This window comes from Dasypus novemcinctus, chromosome 21 (assembly GCF_030445035.2).
Source record: "Dasypus novemcinctus isolate mDasNov1 chromosome 21, mDasNov1.1.hap2, whole genome shotgun sequence".
NCBI lineage: Eukaryota > Metazoa > Chordata > Mammalia > Cingulata > Dasypodidae > Dasypus > Dasypus novemcinctus.
The window spans coordinates 49,173,532-49,188,824 of record NC_080693.1 but is presented as its reverse complement, the minus strand read 5'-3'; the positions used below and the strand labels follow the sequence as shown (position 1 = coordinate 49,188,824).

Here is a 15,293-nt window from a genome sequence, read left to right as displayed (position 1 = left end):
TGTACCCAGGTATGGCTGGCAGAGAGGCAGCACCTGGACTGAGCCTCTTGGTGTCCCAAGTCCCTGACTGCTTTCTCAGAAGCTGCTCAGACAAAAACTCTAGCCTTGGCTGAGCAGCTGTGACTAGGTTTGGAGCTTCTTTAAGATGCCCCTTGCTCCTGCTGGGAGCTCATGCAGGATTGCATAGGTACCCTGTGGTGAGAGGATGGGGCTGCCACCTGGGTGCTTCTGGTCCTGGCAACTGTAAGAGTAAGGGGACCTCTGAACACAGAAAAGCTAATATATTATTTGCAGTCACAGATTACTGGACGGGCTCTTGAATGCCAGAAGATATTTCTTTCCCTGCGGTTGATGGCGTGCAAAGCTAACTGGCTGCCTCCCTGCCCCTTTGCTCACCCCTGAGTGACAGTCAGTTCCAATTCAATCTTGTTTACCATGAAGATTGTTGTCCCTGCATGCTCTTCTGAGAGGTCCTCAGAGATACAATAGGCTAAAAACACACTGAAATCATGGCATCCTTTTACTACACACACACAGGCTTGAGAAACCCAGCCTTTCCGGGGCTGCAGTCCGAAGAATACACCTAGATTCTGAGCCAAGCCATTTCCCTCTCCCCTTCTCTCCTTGTGCATCATTTGCTCTTTTATTTTGCATTAGGAGTAGCTTAGTGATCATGGACTTCGGCTCTTGCCTGTAGTGATCCTGTTCGCATTTTATTCTTTACACAGAATAGGAAGGAGGTTCGCTTGCTTTGCGCAGAGGCTGAGCCACAGGAGAAAGCAAAGCCAATGTGATTTATTGAATGAAAGCACTGGACAATTACCAACCACTTGTTCCTCAGCTGCCTCGAACAACCTAAGCTGGTAAGTCAAATTTCTTGTCTTTCTTCATGTGAATATGGGGCTTCCTTAGCCACTGATTATTTTGCAAATGTGTGTGTATTGCTGCAGTTTAAATGATGTAAAAAAAAAAAATCTGCATCTTCCAAAGTTAGCTGCAGTCAGTCCATGAAGAATGCACACAAGCACACACACAGTGTTCTGCCATAGCACATATATGTCCAGGTGAAGGGGCGAGGATGGGGTGGGAAAACCCCAGTTTTGATAGATCGGGGATTTGTGTGCAGCAACCTTGGGCACACTGAATGTTTGCATAACTGATTAGCGTTAGCTATGAAAAATAGATTACTGTTTCATTGTATATGAACATTTTCCAGTCAGGTCCCGATTACCTACAAAAGACCTCTTGGAGCAAGTAAAGATGAGTCCTATCATGCTGATAATTCTGAATACAAACCCTGGCATATTGCTGTCTTTTATCCACTTTGCAAGCTGGGCATGCAGAGTGGAATTCCAGCATTCTATGCATCCTGAGTGAATGTGCCCATAAATAACATCAGGGCCATGATGTAGAAAATACTTATCAAATGGACACAATGAACATGCACATAAACACTTGCTTGGTCCACTGCCACTTTTGCATCCATGTTCTTTTCTTTATTCCATGAAAGTGTATGGCTTGGGTAGAGTGTAGTGCATTCCAAGTGGGATTTTGTAACTATCCTGTTATCTACGCTGGTCATTGGCTCAGCCAAGGCCACTAGGAATACCACTGAAAATCAAGGCTGAGTTTGCTTCTGTGCTGGACCCCACAAATTACCATGCTCACTTGATTTCTTTGTTTCCTAAATAAGGTGTAAGTCAACCTCTGCAGAGGGGGGAAGTGAGGGGAGAAAGCTATTGCTTTTCCTATCCCCTGCCTCTTCACCACCACCAGTCTCCTTAGTCTGTTGTCTGCCTGCTACTACAAGGCTTTATGGCAGCATCAATCCATCTCTGGTGGGCTCAGAGTCCATATAAATGTCATATAGAGTTTAATGTCTTTGGTGCACTCTATCTGCAGTATATCATTGGCCATGTAGACAAAGTTGTGGCCATGGGTTCTGACAAAGATGGATGATGGTGGAATAGTGAGCAGCATGCTTCTCTAAATAAAAACCAAAGTTAGGAAATCTGAGAGATGGGTGAAGTTATGCCTAGTAGAAATGATTCCCAGGCCACTCAATCACCAAGGCAGGGCCATTCTCCCATGTGATTTTGTTGTTTCACAATTGATGGCATTCTAACAGGAAGGAGACAGACTTGCCTAGTGGTTAGAGGACTGGTGAGACGTTAGGATATTAGAACACTTTTTCTGGTTCCCCAGTAGGTGCAGCTTTGGGAAATTCCCATACCTTCCCTGGATTTCCATTCCTCCCATTGACTGTCAAGCCCAAGTAATGTTTTCATATGAGATACTACTTTAAGTCCTCTTGGGACAGGGTGCAATAGATAATAAAGATCACCATCCATGTACTTTAGTCCCAAGACCATTCATCATAGACCCATAGATAAGAATTTATGTGGGAATGGGAGTTGCAGGTCCTTTCCTCCTGTAGGGGATACAGAGTACTCTGAAGGGGGCAAGATCACATGAAGGGGATCAAAGGACAGAATAGAGCTGAAAAGTGGCATTACAAGCACTCAACTTCAAAGAAACAGGTCATGTAAATAACTGGGACTTTTTCCACATTGATCAGAAATAATTGATTTTTTAATACTTATGATCACAAGATAATGAAGATCTTAAATGTTTTGGAACACATAAACATGCCAATATTTGGGGGTGGGTAGTTCGGGTATGGGTAGAATCCTTGTATAGAATATATGGTAACTTTCAGTTGCTCAAATTCCCCCCATACCCAAGACATTTTCCATGCATGGAATTAGCAGCTGCAAACTGGATTTCTAGAAGGACTGTTTGCCAAAAATAATTCCCCCACCTCTAGGATTAAGGTACCTGAAATTCTTTCATCAGGGATTCAGTTAAATATTGCCATCTTTGATAAAGTACTACTTATGCCTAAAAGAAAAAGTAAATTAAGCCTCTCGTACCTTATCATAAATGAATTTTTAAATTTTTCTCTTATGGCAGGGGTAACCTAAAGGATATTGAGTTAATATTATCTTAACACTTCTGTTTTCTATTTACTTCATACCTGTTTCTAAGAACTTCCCTCAAAATTATTTCACTTTTTATGAGAACAATTAAGTGGCCTTTAGGACAAACTATGTCTCTCTTTCTATGGAATACTTGGATTACACAATGTCATCTAGATTTTTTATTGGCCCTTGAGAGTCACACTGTGGAAAGCCTGTTTACCTCCTTCATCTTTTGGATCTGTGCAGCTGTTTCATACCCACTGCCACATGCTGTAGTTGAAGTCACCAGCTCCTACAAGGGTTTTTCCCAAGAGTTTCCTACTTGTTTGTCCCTGCCACTGGTCGGTCCCACTCCACCTTCAAATCATTCTTACTACTTGCTACCAGAATGGTTCACTACTAATGCAAATTTGGCATTTACTCAAAACCCTTTAGTGCTTCTCTGGTGACCACAGATGAGTCTATGTTCCTTATCACAGCATACAAAGCCCTTGCTAATCTGGTCCCATTGACGTAGACCTTCCACCAACACCATGACATTTCACATCTCCATTTCATAATCTGAGCTATTATAATACTGGTAGTATTATACTAGTAGTATTATATATAATACTACTGGAATGCTCCTTTCTTCCCTTTCTGCCAGTTGATTCCTCATTCATCATTCAAAACCCTGCTCAGGCATCACCTTCGTTGACCCATTTGCCCTTTCTCCCATGACCACCTCCTGTCATGCCCACTTCTCGGCATCACTTCTGTACCTTAGACATTTTGAAAGCAGTGCTTAAAGGTTAAGATCTCAGATCTAGACCCATGTCACCTGTGTTCTAATCCCAAATTGCCCCTTAGAAATACCTCAGTTTCTTACTTTATAAAACGAGGATAATAGTCCTTACTTCACAGGGCTGTTATGGCATACAGTGAGTTGATCACGTAAAGGTGTTATTCTAAAAATGCCTGCCTCAGAGCAAGTTCTATAGAAATAGTAGCTATCATCATTATTTCATAATTTCACACACTCCACTATTTCATAGGTAAACATTTGCATAAATGTTTCCCTTTCTAACCTTTGAGCCCCTTGGGGTTCAGGTAGGATGACCAATTCACCTTGGTCTGGAGTTGAACTATAGAATCAATATTAATTATCTTGCCACTTTCATCCTCATAAACCCAGGTTTTAAACCCTCAAAAATTAGTGTATTTTTGGCATGGAGTCATAGCTGAATTTTCTAAACTTATTACTGAATAAATTGTAATTATTATTTTTTTAAATGCCACCACAGAAACTGTAAAGGTTACTTTCACCTTGTTACATATCATCATTGTAACTGAATTGGCCACTCTTTAGCAGCCCAATGCATACCTGTCATGTTAACAGCAGGAAGGGACTGGGAAGGGGTCAAGCTTTCTACTCCATCTAGTGACAGGTAGGTTGAAGCCTGAAGGTCCCTAGTTCACTTCACAGCCTGAAGAGCAATCTTGTCCCAGTCAAAAGTGTTCCCTTTGCTGAATGTCTCTGTCTACCCAGCTGTCAAGAGGAGCTAGAGTTCTCTTTTCTAACATGTTATGTCTTACAACTGCTCCTTACTCTAAAATGGCTCAGATCTTTCCTCACAGTACAAATATAATGAGAAAGTCCCACAACAAGCTCTCATGAAACATGGACTCTGAAAGTGCCAGAACTCATACCAAGGGCAAGAAGGTCTTCTCTTCAGAATTAAGGCCCAGGAAGAAAAAGCTGACAGGCAGCCAGACCCAGCTCCCTTAGGCAGAGTAACAGCAGATTGTTAAGAAAATGGACTTTGGAGTCAGAGTTCAAATCCTGCCTCCTCCATGTAGTAGCTATAAAACCTTGGGCAAATTAACTAGCCTCTCTGGGCTTCAGTTTCCTCATTTGTAAAATGGGGATATAATAATAGTATTCACTTCCTTATAGGATTGTTATTGCATTTTGTCTTGGAAAACAAAGCCTGAGGCAAAGCTGATAATAATGTTCTATTCAGTATTGGGAGGTACAACCTCAAGGTGTCAGGAGTGAAAGGAAAAGAGAAATGGAGTGTGGAAGAAAAGAAGACAAATACAAGGTCATTCATAACTGAGCTAGCCACAGCTTCACAAGGAAACACATCTGCTTGTTTATATGTGATGACTTCCAGGAAGCCCTTCAAACAGTCTACCTGAGGACAAATGGAGAGGCTACTCTACTGACTGTCATTGGCCCAAGGTTTTTACATTTCCAGATGGTGTTACCCAGTCCTTCCTGGCAGCCACTAGTGAAGCTGGAGCATCCACGGGGATGCGTGGTGAGAACAGCTGCAGCTTCTGTCACAGCATGCCTGATGCAGTAATGCCTAAACCCACTCTGCACTTGAAATGACTGGTGGTGTAAGGAAGCAGAATGATGGTGGCAGCCAAGGCCCAGAGGACAGGTGGTTGTGAAGTAATTCTGAGGAGGCACCCATTCAGGATTCAATGATTTAATATACACAAATCTCTCTCTTTTCTTTTTAAGATTTTATTTTATTTATTTATTTATTTCCCCTTCACCCCCTTCCCCCAGTTGTCTGCTCTCTGTGTCCATTTGCTGTGTGTTCTTCTGTGACTGCTTCCATCCTTATCAGTGGCACCGGGAATCTGTGTTTCCTTTGTTGCGTCATCTTGTTGTGTCAGCTCTCCGTGTGTGTGGTGCCACTCTTGGGCAGGCTGCACTTTCTTTCATGCTGGGCGACTCTCCTTACAGGGCGCACTCCCTGCACGTGGGGCTCCTCTACGCGGGGGACACCCCTGCGTGGCAGGGCACTCCCTGCACACATCAGCACTGTGCATGGGCCAATTCCACACGGGTCAAGGAGGCCCGTGGTTTGAACTGTGGACCTCCCATGTGGTAGACAGACACCCTATCCATTGGGCCAAGTCTGCTTCCCACACAAATCTCTTAGAACAGTATCTTTCATACTATTACCTAGAAATTTCTCTCCCCTCTAGCATTCAGAAGCCTACTATCCTTTAAAGCTTAAAGAACAGTAATCTAAGCTACCATCCTACTTATCTAGTATTTCTCCAGGTTTCCCTCTCCATCTAAATTTCAGAAATCCCCCTAGACTGCTTTTCATGATCTAGTGTAGTTGTTGCCTGCCATCTCAGCTGGCCATCTCCTTTCTAACCACTCTACTTGCCACAGTTACTCTTGCCATTTTATTTATTTATTTATTTTTAAAGATTCATTTATTTATTTAATTTCCCCCCCTCCCCTGGTTGTCTGTTCTTGGTGTCCATTTGCTGCGTCTTGTTTCTTTGTCCGCTTCTGTTGTCGTCAGCGGCACGGGAAGTGTGGGCGGCGCCATTCCTCGGCAGGCTGCTCTTTCATTTCACGCTGGGCGGCTTTTCCTCACCGGCGCACTCCTTGCGCGTGGGGCTCCCCCATGCGGGGGACACCCTTGCGTGGCACTGCACTCCTTGCGTGCATCAGCACTGTGCATGGCCAGTTCCACACGGGTCAAGGAGGCCCGGGGTTTGAACCGCGGACCTCCCATATGGTAGACGGACGCCCTAACCACTGGGCCAAAGTCCGTTTCCCACTCTTGCCATTTTAAACCTAGAATTCCAGGCTACTGTCATTCTTTCCTTAAAGCTTGACTCCAGATATATTCACAGGTCCTTCACAAGTCTCCAAAGCATAGCTGAGTGCAGGCTGAAATACTTAAAATAGCAGAAGTTTTTAACTTTGACAAAGTCCAATTTGGTTTTTTTCTTTTATACTTTTTTCTTTTATACTTTGTTCTTTTTGTATCTCCTCTAAGGACATTTTTGCCTTCTCCAATTTTACAGAGATTTTCTCCTGTGTTTTCTTCTAGAAGTTTGTAGGTTTTTGCTTTTATGGTTAGGTCTATGATCTATTTCAGGATAGTTTCTGCATATGATGTGAGGTAGGGGCTGAGGTTCATTTTTTCTGCAAATGTATATCCACTGTTCCAGTGCTATTTGTTGAAAAGATTATCTTTGTCCCTTTTGAGTTACCTTGACACCTTTGTCAAAAATCAATTCATCATATATGCGCAGGCTATTTCTGGGCTCTTTATTCTGTTCCATTTATCTATATGTCTCTTCTATGCCAGTACCTCAATTGGCATATCTATGTCATTATCCCTACACCAATACCACATGTCTTGATTACTGTAGCTTTATAGCATACCTCTGAATTATGTAGTGTAAGTATTACAACTTTGTTCTTCTTTTTCAAAATTGTTTTGGCTATTTCAGATCCATTGCATTTCTAGAAAAATTTTCAAACCAGCTTGTTAATTTATACCCTTCCCATCAAACAAAAAAAAAAAAGGAAGAAGCCTTCTAGGATTTTTAATAAGATTGCAATGAATCTACAGACCAATTTGGGGATAATTAACACCTTAACAATATTAAGTCTTCCCATCCATGAACAAGGCACAGCTCTCCATTTATTTAGGTCCTCTTTCATTTCACTCATTAATATTGTGTGTTTTTCACAGTCTACAGGTGTTTCGTGTATTTTGCTAAATTTATGCCTAAGTAGCTTTTGTAAAGATTTATTAGACTTTTACATAAGTGTTCACGTTATCTACAAATAACATGCATTTTTCTTTCCAATCTACATGACTCATTTCTTTTTCTTGCCTTACTACATTGGCTAGGATATCCAGTAAAATAGAAGAGGTGGAAGTGGACATCCTGGTCTTGTTTCTGACTTGGGGAGGGGGAAGTGGGGAAGTACAGTCTTTCACCATTATGTATGATGTTAGCTATAGGATTTTGTAGATTCTCTTTAAGAGGCTGAAGAAATTCCATTACATACCTGAATTTTGCTAAAAGTGTTAATCATAAGTGGATGTTGAATTTTGTCAAATGCTTTTTCTGCACCCATTAAGAAAACCACATAATTTTCTTCCTGTATTCAGTTAATGTGCTGAATTGCATTAATAACCTTGCTTTCTTGGAAAAAAATGGTAGATCAGGATGTAGTATCCTTTTTATATACTGCTGGATTTTATTTGCTAACATTTTATTGAGGATTTAATCTCTATGTTTAAGAAGGATATTGGTCTATAGTTTTCTTTTTTTGGCAATGCCTTTTTCTGGTTTTGGTGTCAGCGCAATGCTGGCCTCAAAAATGAGTCCAATTATCTGGAAGAGTTTTATGTATAATTGGTATCATTTCTTCCTTAAATTTTTGGCAGTCTGTAGCATTTAACTTGATTTTTATTAAAGGTTTTGGGATAAGAGAAAAGAATTAGGATGCAATAAAAAAGAAAAGGTAAAACTAGAAATTTGCCTTCCCCTGGATGATCTCCTCCTGGGTAATTGCACCTAAAAGCCTGGGCCTGCAGCCATGTTTCAGGGACCAACGCACCTTCAAACAACAGGTCTACGTCCCCTCTATTTGGAGGTCAAGGTCCTTAAGATTTTCTAAAGGAAAAAAATGGAGCCCTAAAAAATAATGTACTATTGATACACATAACAACATGGAGGTATCTCAAAATAATTATGCTGAGTGCAAGAAGACAGTATAAAAAGAGAGCACATGCTGATGGTTTCATTTATATAAAGTACTAGAAAACATAACCAAATGCACGGTATCAGAAAGCAATCAGTAGTTGCCTAGGAACAGTGGGGTCAAGAGGAGAGGTATACCATCAGGGGCTAGAAGGAAGAATTATAAAGGTATATGAGAAAACTTTTGAGCATGATGAATATGTTCATTATCTTGATTGTGGTAATGGTTTCATGGGTATGTACCATTGTTGAAAACTATCAAATTGTATCATTTAAACATGTACAGTTTATTGTACATAAATTATACATCAAAAGAGCTGTTAAAAGATAACTCTTTTAATACCTATTTGTTTCAGGTACTCTATTAAGCAATGTATATGTATTTTCTCATTTAAAACTAATGGTGTTCCTTTTAGACACAACGATTATTATTGAGACGAAGAAAAATGTTAAGGATGACAAAATTGCAGCTTAGATAAGCTAAATAACTTAATCAAGGTCATACAGTTAATAAGTAGGAAAAATGAAATCTTTTAATACTGTGCTTAACACCACGATGATCATCTTGGAAATGAAGAATGTAATAAAATATAACAATTAGATCCTAACCTGTTGGATTTATTAGTGAAAATGGCTAAGAAAGTATGTTCTCTGAGGAGTATGTCCCAGACTTCACACAGCAAAAATAGTTTCCCTCTTAGGATCTTATGTCTATTTATTAATCAAGTATTTCATTCAGCATCTGTCTTTTTCTACATATCTGTGATTTTTCCCATTTTCCTGCTATTATTGATTTCTAGCTGCTGTCCATTGTGTTAGCAAACATACTTGGTATGATTTCAATCATTTCAAGTTTTTAATTTATTGAAGTTTGTTTTATGGCCTATCCTGGAGAATGTTCATATGCACTTGAGAAGAGTCTATATTCTGCTATCGTTGGGTAGATTATACGATAGACGTCTGTTAGGTCTTGTTGATTTGTTGATTTATAGTGCTACTTGAGTAATCTATTTCCTTGTTGATCTTCTATTCTATCTAGTTATCTAGTTTTTCTATCTTTTTTTTTTTTTTTTTTTTTTAGGTACTGGGGCAGGGACCAAACCCTGGACCTTGTATATGGGAAGCCAGTGCTCAATCACTGAGCCACATCGGCTCTCCTGAGTTGGTTTTCTCGTATGTTTGCTTGCTGTTTGGTTTTTTTCCTAGGAAGCACCGGGTACTGAACCCAGGACCTCGCATGTGGGAAGCAGGTGCTCAACCACTTGATCCACTTCCATACCCCCCTATCTATTATTGAAAATGGAGTATGGAAGTCTTCAATTATTATAGCTGAATTGTCGATTTCTACCTTTCATATCTGTCAGTGTTTGCATCGTGTATTTTGGGGCTCTGTTGTAAGTGCATATGTTTATAAATGCTGTATCTTCTTGGTGGACTGACTCTTTTATCTTCACAAATGTCCATTTTGTCTCTAGTAACAAACTTTGTCTTACAGTCTATCCTATCTGAAATAATTATAGCATTTCCAGTTCTCTCTTGTTTACTGTTTCTTATTATATCTTTTCCATACCCTTACTTTCAACCTATTTGCATCTATGGATATAAAATGTGTTTCTTGTAGACAGCATATAATTGGATCATGTTTTTGATTTTTTATGTTTGGATTTTTTAATCCATTCTGCCAATCACTACCTTTCCCCCTACCCCCAAGATGACTCCCTCATCTGTCTGTTCATTGTTTCTGCTCATTGTCTGCTTGCTGTGTCTATTCACTGTGTCTGCTCACTGTTAGCTCATTATGCCTGCTTGCCATTATTTTTTTTTAGGAGGCACCAGAAACTGAACCTGGGACCTCCCATGTGGGTGGCAGGTGCCCAACTGCTTAAGCCACATCCTCTCCCAATCACTGCCTTTTGATTTGAGTGTCTAATCTATTTATAGTTAATGTAATTAATAATAAAATAGAAATTACATTGCTGTTTTGCTATTTGTTTCCTGTATGAACTATGTCCCCTCTTTCTCCATTGCTGCCTTCTTTTGTGCTAAGTAGATTTTTCTGGCATGCTATTTAATTCTCTTATCTGTTTTCTTCCCTCCATCTCATTTTTTAGTGGTTGTCTTGGGGATAATGACTAACACCTTAACTTATAACAAGCCAGTTCAAATTAATCAACCTAAGTACAGTAGTATATAGTATATAAAAACTTTGCTCCTGTATACTTTCATTCGTTTCCTCCTCCTTTGCACTGTTATTGTCACACACATTACATGTTTATGTACTATACCCCTAATAACACATGTTTATAATTATTGCTTTATGTAGTACTCTTTTAAATCAGAAGGGGGGGAAGAGTTACAAACAAAAAATACATTTATACTGTCTTTTTTATTTTCCTATGCAGTTTCCTTATCAGTACTCTTTCTTTCTTCTTCACATGCTTTTTTTTTTTTTTTTTTTTTTGAGATACCAGGGCTGGGAATTGAATGCGGGATCTTGTATGTGAAGCTGACTTTCAATCACTGAGCCACATCAGTTCCCCTGAGTTGTTTTTTTTTTTTCCCATTTGATTGCTTGTTGTTTGTCTTTGTTTTCAGAAGGCACTGGGAACCAAACCCAGGACATCCCATGTGGGAAGCAGGTACTCAACTGCTTGACCCATATCCACTCCCATCTTCATATAGATTTGTGTTACTGTCTAGTGTCCTTTCACTTTAGCCTGAAGGACTCTCTTTAATATTTCTTCTAGAACAGGTCTGCTTCCAGTGTTTTATCTTCATTTGTTTATCTAAGATATCTTTATTCCTCAATTTTTGAAGGACTGTTTTTTTAGATATAGAAATTCTTGGTTGACAATCTTTTCTTTATTCTAGTCTTCTGAATATGTCTTCCCACTGCCTTCTGATTTTCATGGTTTATGATGAGAAATCAGCTGTTAACCTTATATGTGATGAGTCATTTCTCTTGACATATTCTTTATCATTTGACAGTTTGTTTGTAATGTGTCTAGATATAGATCTCTTTGAGTTTATCCTACTTGTAATTCATTGAGATTCTTAGATGTGTAGGTTAATGTTTTACATTAAACTTAGAAAGTTTTCAGCTATTATTCCTTTATTTTTTATTTTCATTTATTTTTTTACTTTATTTTTTTTATTTCTCTCCCCCCCCCCAAGTTGTCTGCTCTCTGTGTCCATTTGCTGTGTGTTCTTCTGTGTCCACTTGCATTCTTGTCAGTGGCACCGGGAATCTGTGTCTCTTTTTGTTGTATCATCTTGCTGCATCAGCTCTCCATGTGTGTGGCACCACTCTTGGGCAGGCTGCGTTTTTTTCATGCAGGGCAGCTCTCCATGCGGGGCACACTCCTTGTGCATGGGGCTCCCCTACAAGGGGGACACCCCTGTATGGCATGGCAGTCCTTGCACACATCAGCACTGCATATGGGCCACATCACCACATGGGCCAGGAGGCCCTGGGTTTGAACCCTGGACCTCCCATATGGTAGGCAAATGCTCTATCAGTTGAGCCAAATGTGTTTCCCTGTTATTTCTTTAAATATTCTTTCTGCCCTTTTCTCTCTCACCTTTCCTTCTAAAACTCCTATTATGCACATATTGGAACATTTGATGTTACATAGGTCTTTGGGGTTCTGTTCATTTTCCTTTTTTTTTTCTTTCTATTCCTCAGACTGGATAATCTCAATTGACCTATTTTCAAGTTTGCTGATTGTTTCTTCTGCCTGCTCAGATATGCTGTTTAGCCCTCATAGTGAATTTTTAATTTGGGGTTATTGTGCTTTTTAATTCCAGAACCTCTAATTGTTTGAATTTTTAAAATAATATCTAGCTCTTTGTGGTAATTCTCTATAGAGAATGTCTCTATGAGATATTGTTCTTATATAGTCCTTTATTTCCTTAGACATAGTTTCCTTTAGGTTTTGAACATATTAAAGATAGCTAATTTAAGTCTTTGTTTAAGAAGTCCAACATCTAGGCTTCTTTAGGGACAATTTCTATTAACTACTTTAATTTTTTGTATATAAGCCATATGTTTTTGTTTCTATTCATATCTCATACTTTTTGTGAAAACTAGACATTTAAGTAATATAATGTAGACACTCTGGAAATCATTTAACCCTTCCACCAGAATATATTGTTGTGAGTCTTTGTTACTTGTTTGTTCAGTGACATTTTAAACTGAATCTATGAAGTCTCTATTCTTTGTCATGTTTGGTCACTGCATGATGAATGCAGTGGTCAACTAATAATTATATATTAATAGAAATTTTCTCACCTGTCTGAAACCAAGTGCTCTGCATGAGTGTTTGGGGCATGCCTTCAACACTTAGCCAGGCAGTTGACAGTTCAGTCTTAGCCTTCACTTCCTGTTTGTACAGAGTCTTAAAGTCAGACAGAGGTGAGAGCTTAGGGCCTTCTCAGACCTTTTCAGATCATGTACCCAGCCCTGGGCATGTACATAACCTGCACGATTCCCAGGAATATGTCAAAGCTTCCCAAAGCCCCTATAGACATCTCATTCCCCAGCTTTTAAGCTTTTTAGTTATATATTATTTGTTCCCATTCTTATACACCACCTCAGGTTAAACCAAAATGGTAAACAATTGACACTGATTATTTTTCACAAATACCCCTGAGGAAAATGTTCTTTGCACTAGGTGACCTCTGAATCTGATCAGATAGAGAAAATCTTTGTGAGTGGGATCTTCTAGGAAGCCACTAGACAGGTTGAACAATTACAATTATCTAATTAAGGAGCTTTGAAGGAACTTCAACCCCTTTCGACCCCCTCCAGTGACATCCAGGCTGCTGTTTTGTTTTCTTTTTTAACCATGATTCTAGGCTGTTAGCTTTCCAGCATATTGTAGAATATGAAGAGGGGATGGGGATAGGGTAATTTAAAATGCCATGAAGTTCACTGTTCTTACTGAGATTCAGCCATTTTTCTTGAATAAATACTTCCTGGATTGCCGAAAGCTTTTGCTTAACTTCCAAAGTTCTTAAAAGTTGATTCTGACTATTTTTGCTAGTGTTTTCATTGTTTCCATGGGAGAGAGGATTTTGGGAGGTCCTTACTGCCATTACCACTGACATCAATTAATTTATTTTTTAATCTTTCTGTGTATTTTTATTTAGGTGTATCACTTTTAATTGGTTCTTTTTTGAAATCCCAATTTGAGAGCTTTTATCTTTTGTTAGGAAAATTAAACATTTTAAATTTGTTGTGCTCACAGATATATTTAGTCTTAGCCCTACTATAGCCCTACTATTTCATTTTTCACTTTCTATTTACCATGTTTTCTTAATTCTTTCTTTTTCAATTATTTTTAGTTTTATCTTTATGCTTCTCTTTCCTCTAATCATTTGAAGTTCTACTTTCTATTTCTGCTTTACTATAAGTTACTATAAACATACATTTTAAATTTATATCTTTATCAAAATAAAAATTAAATAGTGTAATCAATACATAAAATCAGATTTCAAGACTGTTTAAAATAAGCAAGAAAACTATTTAAATTATTGCTATGTACTTTGGTGTCTCCAGATTGTGTGGTAGCCTTAATATTGCTGCTATTTATTGAGTGGCTACTATGTGTCAGACAAGATAGATACCTTTCATGTGTTAATTCATTTGATCTTGAAAACAGCTCCCTAAGAAATGTCTCATTATTATCCTTATACTTATGATTACACAGACTCAGGGAATTTTAAATGGGTGCCCAAAGTCACACAGCTAGTAGGTAACAAAGTTGTGATTCAGGCTCTGAGCTGTCAAATTCCAGAGCCAAAGCTATACTGCTCTTCAAATGCTCATCCCATTCCATAAGGATAAGAATTTAAGAGCACAGTTAGTCAAGAGAACATGCGTGTTTATGAGAAAGTTGTTTTTCTTATTATCTTTCATCAGACACAATTTTAAATAGAGAGAAACAAAAGGCATCATAATGATGGATAAAAGCTAAAAGAGTAGAAACAGGCTAAAGGGTAGCCTGGAATGGAGGGACAGCTGGGGGAGAATGAGAAGGAAGTCAAAGAGACAGAGAAAGTCAACTTATTTTGACTGAAGGGAACAGATGGGAGATGAGCAAAGACAAAAGGGGCCATGTGAGTAGGTGTCATCAGTTAGAGGGCAAATAGCTGGAATTTGATCAATCAACAAGAATTTATTTACTGGACTCCTGGGCACTTTGAGAGATACAAAAGAATGTAGCATTATTTTAGGAACAATAATCATGTAGACAAGACAGATGGCTTGAACTGGGACATTAATGCTGAAGGAAAAGGCTAGAGAGAGAAGGCAGAAAAAAAGAAAGGTTAAGGCAGTCCCCACATGAACTGGCTTGCATATGAATCTGGAATTTTTGTGAGCATAGAAAGAAATTAATTGGAGGGAATCCTATAGTTGCTATTGAATCAAAGCTAAAGGATTTGTGATGCGAAGAGAAAAGATGCCAAATCACCTACCGTTTTCATTTCTGCTCTTGTATAAATTAAAAGTTTATGGTGATTTATATAAACACAGGTGCACATGCGTACACACTATAGACAGTGCTTTGCATCACCCACTTAAATGTAAATATGTCCATTTAGCTAAGATTGGATAGGACCTGTTAGACATGACTAAGACTTAATAGATCTGGCCACCTTAGAAAACATTAGGAGGCCTTTTTGTCTTGGAAGAAGTCGCAAACAAGAATTTAGAGTGCCTAAAGACATTCACCAATGTAATGAATATTGATTCCCTTCTATTAAGTAAAAGTAAATCAAGGT

General features: G+C 38.9%; 1 protein-coding gene across 6 annotated transcripts in view; it reads left to right on the top strand.

Annotated features, from left to right (window-relative positions):
* Positions 1–15,293, top strand: part of ANKFN1 (ankyrin repeat and fibronectin type III domain containing 1) — a 411,393-nt gene that overhangs the window by 238,470 nt on the left and 157,630 nt on the right. For all 6 annotated transcript variants that reach the window (XR_011646850.1, XR_011646849.1, XM_058283928.1 and 3 more), the window contains exon 3: positions 729–863. Coding sequence is in view for 2 of the 6 variants with exons in the window: in XM_058283928.1 (XP_058139911.1) it covers positions 729–863 (135 nt within the window). In the remaining 4 variants the exon portion in view is untranslated. The remainder of the gene's footprint in view (positions 1–728; positions 864–15,293) is intronic.